A 20,647-nucleotide genomic window follows, 5' to 3' on the forward strand; every position below is an offset into this window, starting at 1 on the left:
CAGTGTACTTCTTATCGGTTTCAAAATTCTCATCCGTTTAGTACTCAGACTCAAGTAATATATTGAAGAAATGAGGTAAAATAGAGAAACGTCATCCAGGATGCTGTAATATGTGATTCATTAAATTTTAATATGCCTATTGTGTGTATACATAGGTGTTATTGATTGTCTCAATCAGACAAGATCAAGCGCCTGTTGTTTCCCTTTACTCCAATGGAGCAGTTTCAACAATGAGTATAAAATATAGCCTTGGGGATGGGAGGACTATATTCATTCTTCACCTGTCATTTTTTTTTAACTGAATTCAGCGGGAGTTGCTTTGGATTTGGTTCCTTTTGGTGTAGTAGTTGAAATGAGGAGCTGCTGAAAAAAGGAAAGAATACTAGAAAGAAAAAAGCCAAATTTCAAAAGCTTAATTTGGATAAAGTGTTTTTCTGTAAATGATAGAGGGGGGGAAACAAGACCTAGCATGATGAAGGGGACCACCCGAGAGCTGCAGGCCACATTTTCCCTGCAGCCCCCATTGGAAATTGCAACTCCTTTTCTACCACCTCTTTCTGCCCACCCATGAAGAAAGAAAAATGATAAGGCAGAGAAAACAATAGTGATGGTTGAGGGAGAGAGAAAGATGCTGGTTTTAGCATGTGCAGCATCATAGGAGATTGACTAGTAATATTTATAAAAAGGACTGAAATGTCCAAAATTTAAAGTAACTAATGGATTGGTGTTTTATCCAATGAAACCAATAATCTTTTAATAATATATGTTAATTACCTTAAAGTTTGTTCTTTTCTTTCCCCTCTCTTTCCCATCCCTTACATTTTATATGTATCAATTCTAAACCAAAGGATTTGTTTTAAGCTTCACCTAAGGGCATCTGTTATCATCTGCTAAGAGATGTTTTGGAACCCCTGAGTTAACAAATTGATGCTACAATTCCTTGGCGCTTCTGCTTCACTTCTAACGTAATGCTGAGAGTGCAGCAGAGGGGAACAAGAGAGAAGTTGAGCTCTGAAATCCAGATCTCGGTTATGCATCAGAGATTCCTTTAGTCTTTGGGACAATTTCGGAGACTAGGACAGCAAGATGAGAAATGTGTGTTGGGCTTTTCTGTGGTAGTTGTAGGGTCTGCCTGGGTGTCCAGGACCATGGCAGCATTAAAAAGCTAAATTTGTTCTACTTGAACTGTTCAGTTTTCCTCTTAATTTTTTTTGTCAGCCAATTAGTCCACAATAATTCCTGCTATTTATCTTTTGTGTCGTGGCATTTTTGCAGCATTTTGTACCTCCAATTAACTGCATAATAGTTTCTGCACTTCAGAGGGCATGATGGGACCAGCATGTCGTGTGGAACACGAGTCATGCTTAGACCCCACCTGGCACGTTACCTCCTCGAAGGATATTCACAAACCAGTTGTTTTTTTTTACGAAAATCAGTTTTCTGATGCCAGTCCACAAGTTTATATATTAAATTTAGTTTCACAATGTGGTGCTGGGTTGCTAGTCCAGTATCATAACCACTATCTGTCTTATCCCAGGCTATTGTGGTTATAGAATCTTTCAGCACAAAAGTAGGCTATTTGGACCATCGTGGCTGTGATAGCTCTTTGAAAGAACTATCCATTTAGTCTCACTCCCTTGCTCTCTTCTCACAGGCGTGCAGTTTTTTCTTCTCAAATGTATAATCATTTCCATTTTGAAAGTTAGTCCTGAATTGCTTCCACCACCCTTTCAGACAATGCATTCCAGATCATAATACTCTGCGTAAAGAAATTTCTCCTCATCTCTCCTCTTTTTATTTTTTGCAAATTATCTTTGACTTTATTCTTTTTTCTGTACAGGAAAAGAAGGGAAATTGGAAGATGGGTTATCCTAGGCAACCTTTGGCCAGATTATTTTAGAAGAGTGTTGGATACCTGGGAGCAGGTTTCAACATAGTTGGGAATAGTGCATGGCATAAAAGACCAGCAGAAAGAAGAATCAGAAGTGACATGGGCTAATTATACAACTACTTTTGTGTTGGTTCAAATTGGTTTTGCAATTTCAAACAAGTTTCCCTTCACACTTTCAATTTGTGCACAATTTATATTTAATATTACCTTTCTGTTGTTTTATGTTGAAGTTCCAATACTTCTATTTAACAACTTTTTTTTTCAAGCAGTTGGTTTCTTGGTCCCTCTTATTTTTACTTCTATACCCTTTACAGATATGCAAGCCTGCCACCTGCTGGATAATACTTTTGCTAACACTTCTCTGATCAGTGATGCATGCATGCTCAGTATTGGATTGTCATCACATCATGCCCATTTTAAGGCTCATACAAATAAGGCAGGTGGCTCTACTGTGAGCTCAAGATTTGATTTGAAGCCAACTCTAATTTTACCCTAAAATAGTAGCTGAAATTGCTAGAAATACTCAGCATGTCAGGCAGCATCTGTGAAGAGAGAAACAAGCGTTAACATTTCAGGTCAGTGGGCACCGGTGGACCCTGTATGTAAAGCATGTAATGTAATAGTTACCAGAAATAAACTGAGTATAATTTCAGATCCATTGACCTTTTGTGAAGTTGTAAGCTGGTACCACATTTACCATTGCACAGTTGAGAGAGGCATCTCCTGAATCCTTTCTGGATCAATGTGAAATTGGAAGTTGGTTAATTTAACTGTAACAGCTCCAGTAATATGGTAGCAATTTTAATTCCATGCCGTTTCAATATTAACAAATTGCCTTTAGTTAAATGGAAATGAATATGCAGATCTGAACAAATCAAAGATTGCCATTTTAAAATGTTTACTGGTAAGGTACATAATGTTTACCAACTGCTACTCTCTTTCTTGTAGCATTCCCATCAGTTGAGTATGACCAGCATTTCCTGGTGTTTCCACTGTAAGCTTTCTATTGGTACAGCAGAGACAATTAGTGTTATACAGTGTACTTGAAGCTTCCCAAACCACAAGCCTTACCATCATTTCCTATAATTGCATAGAATTTACAGCACAGATGCAGGCCATTTGGTCCAGCTGGACTGTACTGATATTTATGTTGAACATGAGCCTTCTCCCACTCTACTTCAATTAGCCCTATCTTTCTATTCCTTTCTCCCTCATGTACTTACCTAGCTTCTCCTAAAAGCATTAATGCTATTCACCTCTACTACAAGTAGTAGCAGATTCCACATTCTAACACCTCTCTGGGTAAAGAAGTTTCTCCTGAATTCTTCATTGAATTTATGGCCTCTAGTTTTGGACTCCCCAAGAAGTGGAAACATCTTTTCTATGTCTACCCAATCAAACCACTTCATAATTTTAAAGACCTCTATTGGGTCACCCCTTAGCCTTCTCTTTCCTGGAGAAAAGAGCCCCAGCCTATTCAGTCTTTCCTGATGATCACAATTTTTCATAACATAAAAATTTAAGAGCAGGAGCAGGTAGTTACTGCTGGTGTCCCCCCAAGACTATCTTTGGCCCCCTCCTATTTCTCATCAACAACTCAGCAACATCATTCAAAAATATGACATCAGTTTCCAAATGTACGCTGACGACATCCAGTTCTATCTCTCTCTGCCACCTTTCTCGATCTAAATTGTCAGAATGCTTGTCCAACATCCAGTGCTGGATGAGCAGAAATTTCCTTCAATTAAATATTGGGCAGACTGAAGCCATTGTCTTTGAACCCCGCTACCAATTCTGCTCCCTAGCTGCTGCCTCCATGCCTCTCTGTGGCAACTGTCTGAGGCTGAACCAACTATTCGTAACCTCGGTGTCATGTTTGACCCTGAGTTGAGCTTTCAATCACACATCCACGCTGTCACTCGAAAGGCCTGTTTCCAACTCTGTGACATTGCCTGACTCTTTCCCTACCTCAGCTCATCTGCTGCTGAAACCCTCATCAATGCCTTTGTTACCTCCAGACGTAACTATTCTTACACATTCTTGGTTGGCCTCCCGTGTTGTACTCTCTGTAAACTTGAGGTCATCCAAAAACTCTACTGCCTGTGTCCTAACGTACCAAATCCCATTCACCCATGAACCCCCCCCCCCCGGCCGTGCTCGCTGACTTACAGCGGCTACCAGTTAAGCAGCGCCTTGATTTTAATATTCTCATCCTTGTTTTCAAATCCCTCCATGGCCTTGCCCCTTCCTATCTCTAATCTCCTCGAGCTCCACAACCCTCAGATATCTGCACTCCTCTAATCCTGACCTCCTTAAGCATCTCTGACTTTAATCATTCCACTGTTGGTGTTCGTGCCTCAGCTGCCTACTTTCTAAGCTCTGGAAATCCATCCCTAAACATCTCTGCCTCTACCTTCCTTTCCTCTTTTAAGACACTCCTTAAAACCTACCTGTATTATCAAGCTTTTGGTTATCTGCCCTGTATCTCCTTATATGGCTCGTGTCTAACTTTGCTTTGTTATGCCCCTGAGAATCACCATGGGGCATTTTATTACGTTAAAGGGTGTCATATAAATACAAATTATTGTTGCTGCTGCTCTGTCATTCAGTAAGGTCCTGGCTGAACCTTTTATATCAACTCCACTCTCCCAACCTAACCCCATATCCTTGAATTCCTTAATGCCCAAAAATCCATCACACCTGGTCTTGAATATACTCATCGACTCAGCAAACAATGGCAAATATACAAAAGCAAAATAGTGCAGATTGTGGGAATCTGAAATAAAAGCAGAAAATGCTGGAAATATTCAGATCTGGCAGCATCTATGGAGGGAGAAACGGTTAACATTTCAGGTTGATGAAAGGTCAATGAAAGATGGGATCCTTGAGCTGCTACAGAGCTACATTTACAAAGACCTGTCAGCCTAACCTTGGTGTTTGGCAAAATATTGGAAAACAAAATTAGAGGAATTGTATTAATTGTCATTTAGAACGGCAGAGATAAATCAAGGATAGTCACCATGAAGGGACTAACTTGATTGAATTTTTTGAGGAGTTAACGAGGAGAGTCGATGAGGGTAAAGCATTTGATGTAGTCTACATAGAATTTAGCAAGACCTTTGACAAGGTCCCACATGGCAGACTGGTCAGAAATGTAAAAGCTCATTGGATCCAAAATTGGCTGAGTGGCAGGAAGCAAAGGTTAATGGTCGATGGATGTTTTTGTGACTGGAAGGCCGTTTCCAGTGGGTTTCTGCAAGGCTCAGTACTAGGTCCTTTGCTTTTCGTGGTATATATCAATGGTTTAGACTTGAATGTAGAGATCATGGATTAAGAAGTTGGCAGATGATACAAAAATTGGCCAGCTGCAGGAAGATATCAATGGACTAGTCAGATGGGCAGAGAAGTAGCAAATGGAATTCAATGCAAATAAGTAGGAGGTAATGTATTTGGGTGGGGCAAACACAAGGAATGCACACTAAATGGTCAGATACTAAGAAATGTAAAGGAGTAGAGGAACCTTGGTGTGCATGTCCGTAGATCCCTGAAGGTAGCAGGACGGGTAAATGAAGTGGTTAAGAAGGCATACGGTATACTTTACTTTATAAGCTAAGGTATAGAATACAAGAGCAGGGAAGTTTTATGCCAGAATTGTATAAAACACTAGTTAGGCCACGACGAGAGTACCACATACAGTTGTGGTCACCGCATTATAGGAAGTATGTGAGTGCACCAGAGAGGATACAGAGATTTGAAGATTTTGCCAGGACTGGAAAACTTTTAGCTAGAGGGGAGTTGAGAGAGTTCTTCACCCACAGGGTGAGGGGGTCTGGAACTCTCCCTCTGAAAAGGTGTTGGAGGTAGAAACCCTCATCACATTTAAAAAGTACTTGAATGGGCACTTGAAGTGCCATAACCTACGAGGTTACCAACCAAGAGATTAGGCTGGATAGCCTTTGTTTTGGCAGCACAGACACATTGGACTGAGTGGCTTCCAGCTGTGCCGTAAATTTCTGATTGTATAATTCTGTCCTATGCCATCAGTTCCCAAACTTCATTTTGTATTGCTGGCTACTAGCCAAACTTTAAAACTGCCAGAATTCTCTAAGATCAGTTCAGAAGATCCACTAAAATGGCTGTCTGACTCTTTTAGTAAGTTCCAGCAGCTTTACAGTTGGCTGATTGTGAGACCCATTATTCAAGAAGTGTATTATATAGCCTATAAATGGCTTGGGAGCAACCTTTTCGAAATAATCATCTCCATGATTTTTTTTTTAATATTCTAGGCTCCAAGTGTTCTGTAGTTAAAACTGAGATAAGAATCTAATATGTGGATCAAGGAAAGGGCCATTGTATCCATTCCTTCTGCTATATTATTTTTTTTTTTTTTAAAGAGATACAGCACTGAACAGGCCCTTCGGCCCACCGAGTCTGTGCCGAACAGCAACCACCCATTTATACTAATCCTACACTAATCCCATATTCCTACCAAACATCCCCACCAGTCTCTATATTTCCCTACCACCTACCTATACTAGTGACAATTTATAATGGCCAATTTACCTATCAACCTGCAAGTCTTTTGGCTTGTGGGAGGAAACCGGAGCACCCGGAGAAAACCCACGCAGACACAGGGAGAACTTGCAAACTCCACACAGGCAGTACCCGGAATCGAACCCGGGTCCCTGGAGCTGTGAGGCTGCGGTGCTAACCACTGCGCCACTGTGCCGCCCTTTGTCGTATCATGGATTGTATCTTTTTTTAATTTCGTGGGGAGATGACTAGCTATACTTCTGCAAAAGAAAACTAAAATATCTGCCTAACTTTAAGGTAACTAGTGAAAATCCAGGATATTAACCTGACAATATTAATTCTACTTTGACCAGTTAAAGTTCTTGGCTGATAATTGCCATATTCTCAGCAGCATAAATGCCTTGGTGTTCTTTAGGGTATGAAGGTTCCTTTGGTAAGTATCTGATAAGCAAATAGCCTGCTGAAGTGAATTACATCTCGATGCACAAATCCTTTTCTTGTGACCATTCCAACCCCATGTTTTCCTGGCCATTGAAGTGAATTGGAAACCCTGGTTTGAATCAAATTACCATCATGGTTAAGCTGAGTGATCTAACTATTCCGTGAAGCATGGATACTGTTAAATTTCAAATTTATCAAATAACTGATGTTCACATTTGCCTGTTACTTTAGATGACTTTGCTGTCAGAAACCAGCACATCAATTTTCAACATAACTGGCTGAATAGCTCATCAGTCAGTTGTGATGTGTTGTGCATTCTTTCTACCTCCATTTACTCTCCACTGCTGCTATTCCTCCTGATGCACTGACTCCTGATTCTGAGCATGCTTCAGTTCCAAGTCCAAATCCAGCTGTTCAGCTACTGCACTCAGCTGAAAACAAGATTTCTTGTCCATCCATATCTATGGTGTACACCATTGGAACATTATACCTGTGATGTTAAAAACTTCTGTGGAGTTTTAAATGGCAAGGATAAAGAAATAGAATTATTTGGGGACTGGTTCGATTATATGTAGAAATGATCTATTAAAACAAATTATTCAATTTGACATAAAACAGTGGCGGAAATACTCAGTGGATCTGTTGCATCTGTGGAGAGAGAAACAGAGTTAACGTTTCAGGTCTGTGACCTTTTGTCAGAACTAAGCTATTTGACCATCTTCAACCCTACTACTTTAATATTGTAGAAAAAGTATTAATTAAAATACCAATTACTGCATTAGACCCATTCCATATGTCCACTACTCTGCTGAGGGAAAGGGCATTGTATGATATGGCCCGCACCACCAGTTAAATTTCACTTAATTGTTCTAGATGGTGTCAAAGGGAAATATTTTTCTGTTTATCCAGAGCTTTTTGTTATGACACTGTTTCTATCATGCGTTTTTGAAATTAATGGGAACTTGTTGCGTGTGTAACAAAATGACAACTTGAGGTAATATAGTGATAACCATGTAGTTCTGATAGATGAAACAGCACAAATAGTTCATAGAGATACAGCACCGAAACAGGCCCTTCGGCCCACCGAGTCCATACCGACCATCAACCACCCATTTATACTAATCCTATATTAATCCCATTTTTCCCTCTCACATTAGGGGCGGCACAGTGGCGCAGTGGTTAGCACCGCAGCCTCACAGCTCCAGGGACCCGGGTTCGATTCCGGGTACTGCCTGTGTGGAGTTTGCAAGTTCTCCCTGTGTCTGCGTGGGTTTCCTCCGGGTGCTCCGGTTTCCTCCCACAAGCCAAAAGACTTGCAGGTTGGTAGGTAAATTGGCCATTATAAATTGTCACTAGTATAGATAGGTGGTAGGGAAATATAGGGACAGGTGGGGATGTCTGGTAGGAATATGGGATCAGTGTAGGATTAGTATAAATGGGTGGTTGATGGTCGGCACAGACTCGGTGGGCCGAAGGGCCTGTTTCAGTGCTGTATATCTAATCTAATCTAATCCCCACCTTCCTTCAATTCTCCTACCACCTACCTACACTAGGGGCAATTTTTTACATTGGCCAATTTACCTATCAACCCGCAAGTCTTTGACATGTGGGAGGAAACCGGAGCACCCGGAGGAAACCCATGTGGCCACAGGGAGAACTTGCAAACTCCGCACAGGCAGTACCCAGAACTGAACCCGGGTCACTGGAGCTGTGAAGCTGCGGTGCTAGCCATTTGAAAAGCAGACTTCAGTCTTTGTATTGATATACCAAGTAAGAGAATATCTATTACACTGCAATGTTTCAATTGCACAATCTTCTAAGCATTAGAGATGGTTAGTAACAGGAAGCCAAATGAGTTCATTTCTAATTCATGCCAAAGTGAGACCGTAACCAGTGCATTGAATACCACCATATCAACAATCTGAATTGCAGGATTTTGAATGTTATTGCATCAGCAGCAAAAACAAACATAATTTGGGAAACAGTAAGTAAAAACGGACAGCAAGAGTTTCTACAAGTATATAAAAAGAGAGTAGCTAAAATAAACGTTCATCTCCTAGAGGATGAGACTGGAGAATTAATAATGGGAAACAAGGAAAACAAATATTTTCTATCTGTCTTCAAGGTAGACACTAAAAGCATCCCACTAATAATAGAAAATCAGAGGACAGAAGTGAGGGGGAATTTAAAGTAATCACTATCACTAAGAAAATGTACTAGGCAAACTTATGGCACTAAAGACAAGTCCACTGGACCTGATAGCCTGCGTCCTAGGGTATATAGTGAATGCATTGGTTGTTATCTTTCAAAATTCCCGAGATTCTGGAAAGGTTCCAGTGGATTGGAAAACTGCAAATATAATGCAGCTATTCAAGAAAGGAGGAAGAGAGAATGCAGGAAACTATGGACCAGTTAGCCTAGCATCTGTCATTGGGAAAATGTTGAAATCCATCATTAAAAGGAAGTATAATTGGACATTTAGAAGGTCATTATACAATCAGCAAAGGAACCCTAGATGTAGTCTATTTGGATTTCCAAAAGACATTCAATAAGGTACCACATAAAAGGTTACTGCGCAAGAAAGGAGCCCATGGTTTTGGAGATAATATATTGGATAACTAACACAAAATAAAGAGTTGGGAGTTGTCATTTTCAGGTTGGCAAACTGTAACTAGGTGCCACAGGGATCAGTGCTGGGGTCTCAACTACTTACATTCTGTATTAATGACTTGGATAAAGGGACTGGGTGTATTGTAGCCAGATTTGCTGACAATACAAAGACAGTTGGGAAAGCATGTTGAGGAGGACTCAAAGAATCTGCAAAGTGATATAGATAGATTAAGTGAGTGGGCAAAAATTTGGCAGATGGAATATAATAAGGAAAAATGAGGTTATTCACTTTGGTAGGAAGAATAGAAAAGCAAAATATTATTTACATGGAGAGAAACTACAGAATGCTGTGGTACAGAGGAATCAGGGTGTCCTTGTACATGAAACACAAAATTAACATGCAGGTACAGCAAGTAATCAGAAAGGCAAATGGAATGTTGCCCTTTATTGCAAGGCGGGGGAGTATAAAAATAGGGAATTCCCACTACAACGGCATAAGGTATTGATGAGGCCACACTTGGATAGAGTTTTGTTTTATATTTTATTTTATTTAGAGATACAGCACTGAAACAGGCCCTTCGGCCCACCGAGTCTGTGCTGACCAACAACCACCCATTTATACTAATGCTACATTAACCCCATATTCCCTACCACATCCCCACCAATTTTTTTTTTAAAGAGGGATATACTTGCATTGGAGACAGTTCAGAGAAGGTTCAGTAGCTTTATTCCTGAGATGAAGAGGTTGATTATGAGGAAAGGTTGAATCTATACTCACTGGAGTTTAGAAGAATGAGAGGTGATCTTATTGAAACACAAAAACTTCTGAGGGGGCTTGACAGGGTAGATGCTGAGAGGATGTTTCCTCTTGTGAGGGAATCTAGAACTAGGGGGCAGAGCTTTGGAATAAGGTTTAGTTTAGAGATACAGCACTGAAACAGGCCCTTAGGCCCACCGAGTCTGTGCCGACCATCAACCACCCATTTATACTAATCCTACACTAATTCCATGTTCCTACCACATCCCCACCTGTCCCTATATTTCCCTACCACCTACCTACACTAGGGGCAATTTCTAATGGCCAATTTACCTATCAACCTGCAAGTTTTTGGCGTGTGGGAGGAAACCGGAGCACCCGGAGGAAACCCACGCAGACACAGGGAGAACTTGCAAACTCCACACAGGCAGCACCCAGAATTGAACCCGGGTCGCTGGAGCTGTGAGGCTGCGGTGCTAACCACAGGGGTTGCCAGTTTAAGATGGGGATGAGTTTCTTCTCACAGACGGTTGTGAATCTTTGGAATTCTCTACCCCCAGAGAGCTGTGAAGGCTGAGTAGTGGGTATATTCAAGGCTGAGATAGATTTTTGAACACTAGGGGAGTCAAGGGTATGGGGAGCAGGCAGGAAAGTGGAGTTGAGACCTTGATCAGATCAGCCACAATCTTACTGAATGGTGGAGCAAGCTCGAGGGGCTGTATGGCCTACTGCTTCTCTTATTTCTTATGTTTCTATGTTCTTAATACACACATGCTTCATTACTGAATTAAGCCAGTTCAGCTAATGCAGTTTGGAATCAAGGAAACTATTCCCTCTCATGGGGGAATCCAGAACAAGGTGGCACTGTATTAAAATCAGATCTAGGCAGATCAGGAGAAAAATCAGAAAGCAGTTTAATACACAAAGGGTAGTGGAAATCTGGAGCACACACTCTCTTTTTTAAAAAAAAAATGTGTGGGTTATTGAAATTTCCAAGATTGAGATTGATGGATTTTATTTGGGTAAGGACATCAAGGAATATGGAACAAAGGCAAGTAAATGGAGTTGAGGTACAGATCAGCCATTTTCTGATTGAATAGTGGAACATGGTGGGCTTAATTGCCTACTCATGTTCCTATGTATAATTTTTAGCCCAGCATAAGCTCTGCTCCCTTGCTATTGACTCCACCTGCTTCAGCTGTTTTGACTGAAACAAATCATGTCTAACTCAAATATGAACTTCAAACTTCATATCCCATCGATCTTCAAGACTGCTTATTTCCACTTTTGCAACATTGCTTGCGTTTCATTGACTTCATTCCACAGCTGCTGAAACTCCTACCCACACCTCTGTCACCTCTAGTCTCAATTTTTGTAATGTCTTCCTTACTGTAAGTAAATATCTGGTAATTCCAAGCATTCAGAATTCAGTTGTGCATCAATATAACATCAACTGGACCCAACACCTGATATTTTTCACTGTGGCCCCAGACCTTGCACTTTAAAAAGTACACTCCCACATTTGGAAGTATTTAATGAATCTTCCTGTCATACATTATGTATTACTCTCAGCAGAATGTGGTTGACTCTTACATGCCCTCTGAAATGGCCTAGCAAGCTGCTCAATTGTATCTAACCACTACAAAGTCAATAAAAAGGAATGAAACCGGACGGACCACCCGGCATCGACCTAAGCACTGGAAACGACAACGGCAAACCCAGCCCCGTCAACCCTGCAAAGTCCTCCTTACTAACATCTGGGGACTTGTGCCAAAGTTGGGAGAGCTGTCCCACAGACTAGTCAAGCAACAGCCTAACATACTCATACTCATGGAATCATACCTGACAGACAATGTCCCAGACACTGCCATCACCATCCCCAGGTATGTCCTGTCCCACCGGCAGGACAGACCCAGCAGAGGTGGCGGCACAGTGGTATACAGTAGGGAGGGAGTTGCCCTGGGAGTCCTCAACATTAACTGTGGACCCCATGAAGTCTCATGGCATCAGATCAAACATGGTCAAGGAAACCTTCTGCTAATTAACACCTACTGCCCTCCCTCAGCTGATTGAGGTTGAACAGCACTTGGAGAAAGCAGTGAGGGTGGCAAGGGCACAGAATGTACTCTGGGTGGGGGACTTCAATGTCCATCACCAAGAGTGGCTCAGCACCACTACTGACCGAGCTGGTCGAGTCCGAAAAGACATTTCTGCTAGACTGGGTATGCGGCAGGTGGTGAGGGAACCAACAAGAGGGGAAAACATACTTGACCTCTGCCTGCCGCAGATGCTTCTGTCCATCACAGTATTGGTAGGAGTGACTACTGCACAGTCCTTGTGGGGACGAAGTCCTGTCTTCACATTGAGGATACCCTCCTTTGTGTTGTGTGGCACTACCACCGTGCTAAATGGGATAGATTTCGAACAGATCTAGCAGTGCAAAACTGGGCAGCCATGAGTTGCTGTGGGCCATCAGCAGCCGCAGCAGAACTGTACTCAACCACAATCTGTAACCTCATGTCCCGGCATATCCCCCACTCTACCATTATCATCAAGCCAGGAGACCAACCCTGGTTCAATGAAGACTGCAGGAGGGCTTGCCAAGAGCAGCACCAGGCATACCTCAAAATGAGGTGTCAACCTGGTGAAGCTACAACACAGGACTATCTGCATGCCAAACTGCGTAAGCAGCATGTGATGGACCGAGCGATCCCATAACCAACGGATCAGATCTAAGCTCTGCAGTCCTGCCACATCCAGCCATGAATGGTGGTGGACAATTAAACAACTACCTGGAGGAGGTGGCTGCACAAATATCCCCATCCTCAATGATGGGAGAGCCCAGCACATCAGTATGAAAGATAAGGCTGAAGCATTTGCAACAATCTTCAGCCAGAAGTGCTGAGTTGATGATCCATCTCGGCCTCCTCCTGAAGTCCCCAGCATCACAGATGCCAGACTTCAACCAATTCAATTCACTCCGCGAGATATCAAGAAACGACTGAAGGCACTGGATACTGCAAAGGCTATGGGCCCTGACAATATTCTGGCAATAGTACTGAAGACCTGTGCTCCAGAACTTGCCGCGCCCCTCGCCAAGCTGTTCCAGTACAGCTACAACACTGGTATCTACCCTGCAATGTGGAAAATTGCCCAGGTATGTCCTGTACATAAAAAGCAGGACAAGTCCAACCCGGCCAATTACCTCTCAATCATCAGTAAAGTGATGGAAGGTGTCATCAACAGTGCCATCAAGCAGCACTTGCTTAGCAATAACCTGCTCAGTTTGGGTTCTGCCAGGGTCACTCAGCTCCTGACCTCATTACAGCCTTGGTTCAAACATGGACAAAAGAGCAGAACTCAAGAGATGAGGTAAGAGTGACTGCCCTTGACATCAAGGAGCATTTGACCAGTATGGCATCGAGAAGCCCTAGCAAAACTGAGGTCAATGGGAATCGGGGAAAACCCTCCACTGGCTGGAGTCATACCTAGCGCAAAGGAAGATGGTTGTTGTTGGAAGTCAATCATCTGAGCTCCAGGACATCACTGCAGGAGCCCCTCAGGGTAGCATCCTAGGCCCAAAAATCTTCAGCTGCTTCATCAATGATCTTCCTTCATTCTTAAGGTCAGAAGTGGGGATGTTTGCTGATGATTGCACAATGTTCAGCACCATTCATGACTTCAGATACTGAAGCAATCCGTGTAGAAATGCAGCAAGACCTGGACAATATCCAGGCTTGGGCTGATAAGTGGCAAGTAACATTCACGCCTCACAAGTGCCAGGCAATGACCATCTCCAACAAGAGAGAATCTAACCATCTCCCCTTGACATTCAATGGGATTACCAATCGCTGAATCCCCCACTATCAACATCCGAGGGGCCACCATTGACCAGAAACTGAACTGGAGTAGCCACATAAATACCGTGGCTACAAGAGCAGGTCAGAGGCTAGGAATCCTGCGGTGAGTACCTCACCTCCTGACTCCCCAAAGCCTGTCCACCATCTATAAGACACAGTCAGGAATGTGATGGAATACTGCCCACTTGCCTGGATGGGTGCAGCTCCAAAAACACTCAAGAAGCTCGACACCATCCAGGACAAAGCAGCCCACTTAATTGGCACCTCATCTACAAACATTTACTCCCTCCACCACCGACGCACAGTGGCAGCAGTGTGTACCTTCTACAAGATGCAATGCACCAAGGCTCCTTAGACTGCACCTTCCAAACCCATGATTTCTACCAACTAGAACGACAAGGGCGGCAAATACATGGGAGCACCACCACCTGCAAGTTCCCCTCCAAGTCACACACCATCCTGACTTGGAACTATATCGTCGTTACTTCGCTGTCGCTGGGTCAAAATCCTGGAACTCCCTTCCTAACAGAACTGTGGCTGTACCTACCTCCCATGGACTGCAGCGGTTCAAGAAGGCAGCTCACCGCCACCTTCTGAAGGGCAATTAGGGATGGGCAATAAATGCTGGCCTAGCCAGTGACGCCCACATCCAATGAATGAATAAAAAAAAAAAATTCCTTGATTCTAATCATTAGTTGAAATCACTGATTTCATGCTGTTCAGTAATCAGCAATCTGTGTATTTACTTACTGTTGCCCAAGTTATGGTTGTTTTTGCTGCTGATGCAATAACGTTCAAAATCCTGCAATTGAGCTTCCAGATGTGGTATTCAACGCATTGATTGCAGCCTCCCTTCGACACAAAATAGAAATGAGCTCAATTGGCTTCCTGTTAATACAGATCTCTACTACTTAGGCTGTGCAGTTGATGCATTGCAGAGAAATAGGTGTTTTCTTGTTTCGTTTATTAATACAAAGACTGAAATCTCCTTTCCAAGTAAAGAGCTCGTTGTGAATCATTTGCTGTTTCATCTAACAGAACTATACTGTTATCACTGACCTTAAGTTGTCATCTTGTTACACAATGCAACAACCTGCCATCCACATAGAAAATGTCCAATGGTGCTTTACAGAATGAGCAGAAAAAATAGATAAAAGAAATAAAGGCACAAATACAAGCTATGGTGCAAGAGTTAGAAGAGGTGACCAGAAGCTTGATGGAAATGGGTTTTGAGATGATTTTTAAAGATGGAAAGAGAAGTTGAGAGGTTGTAGGGTTTTAGGCTGGGGTTATATCCTCATAGATATAGTGTAGGAACAAGGCAGCTGAGGATAGTGCCACCCATGGTGGGAAGAAGTGTGCACGACAGGAATTGGACCCGAGTGTTTTGAAGAAGTTACAGTTTGTGCAGAATGGGAGTCCAGTAAGTTGCAAAAAAAAATCAAGACTAAAGATGACCATTTTGGATGGGAGTTTCAACGGCTGTGGATTGAGGTTGAGTAAAGTTGCAAAAGTGGCACTAAGCAGTTTTGGTGATTGATAGGATGAGGTTTGAAGTTCATATCTGGGTTAGACATGGTCTGTTTCAGCCTGAGCAGATAAAGTGGATGAAATCAATGGCAAGGCAGCAGAGTTTATTCTGGGGCCAAAATATGATACATAGGAACAGGAGTAAGCCATTCAGCCCACTGAGCATGATTCCCCCATTCAATCAGATCATGACTGACATGTACCTCAACTCCATTTAGCTGCCTTTGCTCCATATTCCTTAATGTCATTGCCAACTAAAATCCATCGATCTCAGTCTTGAAAATTTCACTTGACCCAGAATCCACATTCTTTTGGGGGACAGTGTTCCAGATTTCCACTACCCGTTGTGTGGAAAAGTGATTTCTGATTTCTCTCTTAATCTGTCTAAATCTGATTTTAATATTGTCACCTTGTTCTGGATTCCCTCACCGGAGAAAATAGTTTCCCTATCTGTACCTTTATTGAATCCTTTTTGTCATTTTAAATACTTAGATCATCCCACACCCTTCTTTACTTGAGAGAATACAAGTTTATGCCACCAGTCCTCATAATCTAACACATTAAGCTTTGTCAGCTTCAGTCTTTCTGGGCTGGATTTTATGCCGGGTGGACGGGAACTGGCCACCGGTGTAAAAGTCGGTGGCGAACCCGCATCCACCCACCCGGGGATCCGACCTGGATTTTATGGGTCACCGGGCTTTTGGTGTTCCACCTGTTTGAAGGAGGACATCCCGCCTCATTGAGATGCCGGCCAATCATCTGAGAGGCCGCCAGGTATCACTGGGCGACCTTTCACGTGTACCAGACACCCACTTGCCATGGGTAAAATACCCATTGTTGGCCAGGGGCTGCAAGAAGTACAGAATCTGTTACAAACTGTTGGATAGTTCATGAACTAAAAGTAACCGGTGCTCAGACACTGGCCTGTGCTGGTAAAAACCAGTTTGAACTAATTAGTTTATGTGACAAGACAAGGAGAGAGATCACAGGAATAGAGCCTTATTTGGACACGGTGTGATACCGGGGTCTTTGGGCCTGGGCCAATAAGGAGAAGATACGAACGAGGTGAGCAGGCTTAAACCAACCGGAAAGAGACAGCATAGTTATGAAGAGATCAGAAAGAGAATAAGTATAGAGATTCTCAGGCGTAGAGCCAGCAAGAAACTCCGGAGACCAACCATCGCGGAAGTGGAAGACCCTGTGTGAGCAACGCGGTGACGACGTAAAAGAGAGAGAGCACGGAACGCCTGGCCAGCGTCAGCTCTCCCCTTTTTCGGGTATTATCCTTTGTTTTCTGTGACTCGGTCAGGGAAAGGTCAGAGGAACCTAGTGGGTGTACTTATCAATTCTAGTTAGCTTTTGTTATTAACTGTATAACCCAGTTTGAGTTGCATGCTTTTGTCTAACCAAGTGTATAAGCCTTATTCTTGCATTGTACAACAACGTGAATAAAGTAAATTGATAGTTAAAGAAAGGACTGAGTTTCCTCCTCTTTGTACTAAGCCATTAATTGTAGCCGGTGAATTAGGTAGAGGGTGGCTCTCCTGTAACCCGATATCCCAAACACCCAGCCTGAGCCTGAATTAAGAGGACTTAGTCCCACGTGACGGCCAGGATCAAGTGAGTGAAGGGAATAAAGGGGCCAAGGGGGAGTTGACTCCGCGCCATGGTTTACACCTTCAAGTGGCCACTTAAGGGCCTCGATTGGCCTGCGGCGGGCAGCCCGTTTGTCGCCCCCCCCACCATGGCCCACATAAAGTGGGGCAGAGGCGGGGGCAGGCCAGGAAGGCCTCCCGCTCAATCTTGCACTACCCCCACCCCCCCACCACCACCATCCAGCTCGCTGGGGTGGCATAAAATTCCAGCCCCTGACGCTCATTTGTTGAAAATTTTGATTCATCCCTGCCGGGATGTTTGACAGCAATCTTATGCTGTGTGTGCAAATAGTGTCACCTAGGGCAGCAATGTATATAAGATTGAGAAGCCCAAGAGCGACAGTGGAGCAACGGTAAGCAAAGCGTTTTGTGTAAGTTGTACAGTTGGAGAGTGGAGGAGAAGCAATAGGAGAGAAAGGTGTGGTTGCTAGTATACTAGACTCTGAAGAGAGGCCGAGGAGAGACATGCACTGCATTCATAATAACTGCGGGTGGCATTCATAACTGTTGCTAGGGCAGCCTTAGTATTATGAAGTAGGTGGAAGCAGTACTGAAGGATTTTGAATAGAGGCTTAGCATAATGGCCTTTGGTTAGTAATGTTTTCTTTTTCAAAAACTTACTAATTAAACTTATTGTGAATACAATGCCCCTTGCCTTTAGTTGCCTAGGCCCTAAGGCCTTGAATTCACTCCTTAAACCTCTCTCACTCTCTCTCTCTCTCTCTCTCCTTTTAAGATGTGCCTTAAAACCGACCTCTGACCAAGTTGTTGCTAAACTATCCTAATATCTCTGACTTGGTGTCAAGATTTGTTTGATGTTTCTGTGAAAGGCCTTGGATGCTTTACTCCTTTAAAGGTACCATATAAAATGCGTTGTCATCAAAAAGCAGCAATCTATAACCTTCAAGTTGAGAAGATAATGGCATCAAGGGTAAAAGTCTTAAATAAAAATAAGAAATGCTGGAAATACTCAGCAGGTCTGGCAGCATCTGTGGAGAGAGAGTTAACCTTTCAGGTCAGTGACCCTTTATCAGAACTGACAAAGGTTAGAAATGTAATGGGATTAAGCAAATAAAGCAGGGGTGGGGCAAGAGATAACAAAAGTAAATGTGTTGATAGGACAGGGTCACAGAGAATAACTGACCAGAGATCATGGAGAAAAGGCAAACGGTATGTTAATGGTGTGTTGAAAGACCAAGCGTTAGTGCAGAGAGGGTGTTAATGGACAGAAAAATGAACAGCCCTGGCCCAAAGCACAAGCATGAAGAAAACAGTGGGCAGGCACATGGTTAAAAAAATGAATGATGAAACAAACTAAAAATAAAATAAAAAGAAAAATAATAACTGAAAATAAAAAGTGGGGCCCTCCATGCTCTGAAATGACTGAACTCAATGTTCAGTCCAGCAGGCTGTAGCATGCCTAATCGGTAAATGAGATGCTGTTCTTCGAGCTGGCGTTGATGTTCACTGGAACACTGCAGTCTTAATCTGTCAGCTTCCACTACCTGTGCCTAATTTATAATACTGAACTGCTCTTGAAGCTCAGTAATTCTGCCACATTTTGTTGTGATGGATCTGCTGCATTTGTACTGCAAGGTGCAACCACAGGAAGATGCACATACAAGCCCCTTCCCTGGTCTGCACTCTACAGGCACATGCTGCTTTTATTTGCTACCATTGGCAGTTTGGGTTTAAGGCAGCAAGTCAATGTCACTAACTAGCCAGCTGGTTTTTGCCACCTTCAGCAAGAGCATCAAGCTATTTACTGAAGAGCTATTGCCAATGCCATTACCGTTTTACTGCCAACATCTTGCTGTTGAAGATGGTTATGTAGTAGAAAGTAACAGTGGCAGATGGGCAATAGAAGGACTGTCTTATTTTTACTGTGCACTTGGTTTTCAGGCACGCTTGATTTTTGAAAAGACCTGTGGAAAATTTTTATTCAACCATGTTTAGTGTTGTATCCATTTCTTAAACTATTGGTTCATAATGTACTACTTGTTGCCTGGATACCAAGGTATTACTCTTCACCTTTGCTACCTGATAGCTCTCTACATTTAAGTTCTTTATTTAGATTTAGTTGGTCGTTTCAGCTGTAGTCTCCTTTTATTCCTGCATATCTGTTTGCTTACTCCGATAGGAGTTGTGCAACTGTACCACGCTTTTAAGTTATTTGATACAATTAGTTTCTACTATTAGTGACGCAGAGGAACAAAATCACTTGTGCGTGGGCTATAGCCATTGTTCTATACTGAGCCATAATAGTTTAGTTTCAATTCACGTCTTCGTATCCGTAATTCATTTGAGATCCAGACGTACTACTCAGTAGCAGAATAGAGGTAGCTACGTCTGCAGTTTTCTTCAATCTACACCATAAAGTAACCATGTTTATTTTTATTGACCGTATTGTAAAATGAGGAGAGACAAGGAAATACAAACCAACCAGAATAATATCTGCATTAGGAGAGATTGCAGAGATCTGTCTGCAGGCTTTTTATGTTTATTGTACAGTCAAGTTACTCCTGGCTAAGTAATGGGAGTTGACATGTAGAGCAGCAATAACTCTGCATTTGATCTTTGATAGATTGTGAAATTGATACTTAATATTTTTTCATTTACTTTTATTAACAGGCCCCTGGTCAGATCACTTTCCACTCAGCAGCTATTTGACCATTGGCAGAAGAGGCATCCGGTTTTCTTTGTGTATGTTGGCGGTGAATCTCCACTGAAGGTTTGAAAATAAGTATATTTTAAACATAGAACTACCTTGAGTAATTTCTCCCGATTGGCTGCCATAACTTTGGAAGATTGGAGGAAGTCCCAAGTACAGTTGGAAACCAGGTTTCCTCTAATTTTCTGTCAAATGTACGTTGACCAATCGGGAGAAACACTGCAAAAATTCCTGGCGTGTGTGGGTGAAGGGGTGGAAGTAGATAAGTTAATTATAGCATGAACCTTGGCAACTGGAAGAAGTCAAAAAGAAGATTGCAGACAGTCTGGCCACAGTCTTTCGAATATGCAAATAGTACCATTTGACTCCAGAGTAGCTGAAGTAGCCTTTGTTTGAGAATGATAAACTGGATAACCATAGGCCTATAAATCTAAGGCCAATTATGGAAATGCTCATAGAATTCATAATGTAATATAAAACTGACCATTTAGAATGTATAAGTTACTATGGAACAGCCAGAAAATAATGTTAAAAGCAAGTCATGTTGACAAGGCACAGTGGCGCAGTGGTTAGCACCGCAGCCTCACAGCTCCAGCAACCCGGGTTCAATTCTGGGTACTGCCTGTGTGGAGTTTGCAAGTTCTCCCTGTGTCTGCGTGGTTTTCCTCCGGGTGCTCCGGTTTCCTCCCACAAGCCAAA

At 42.6% G+C, this 20,647-nt stretch overlaps 1 protein-coding gene across 1 annotated transcript in view; it reads left to right on the forward strand.

Moving 5' to 3' along the window:
• The window catches only part of LOC137370139 (protein disulfide-isomerase TMX3-like), a 171,029-nt gene that overhangs the window by 58,818 nt on the left and 91,564 nt on the right, over positions 1 to 20,647 (forward strand). Inside the window, exon 7 of the mRNA XM_068032348.1 lies at positions 19,909 to 20,008. Within this exon, the coding sequence (XP_067888449.1) occupies positions 19,909 to 20,008 (100 nt within the window). The remainder of the gene's footprint in view (positions 1 to 19,908; positions 20,009 to 20,647) is intronic.

This window comes from Heterodontus francisci, chromosome 5 (genome assembly GCF_036365525.1).
Source record: "Heterodontus francisci isolate sHetFra1 chromosome 5, sHetFra1.hap1, whole genome shotgun sequence".
Taxonomy (NCBI): Eukaryota; Metazoa; Chordata; class Chondrichthyes; order Heterodontiformes; family Heterodontidae; genus Heterodontus; species Heterodontus francisci.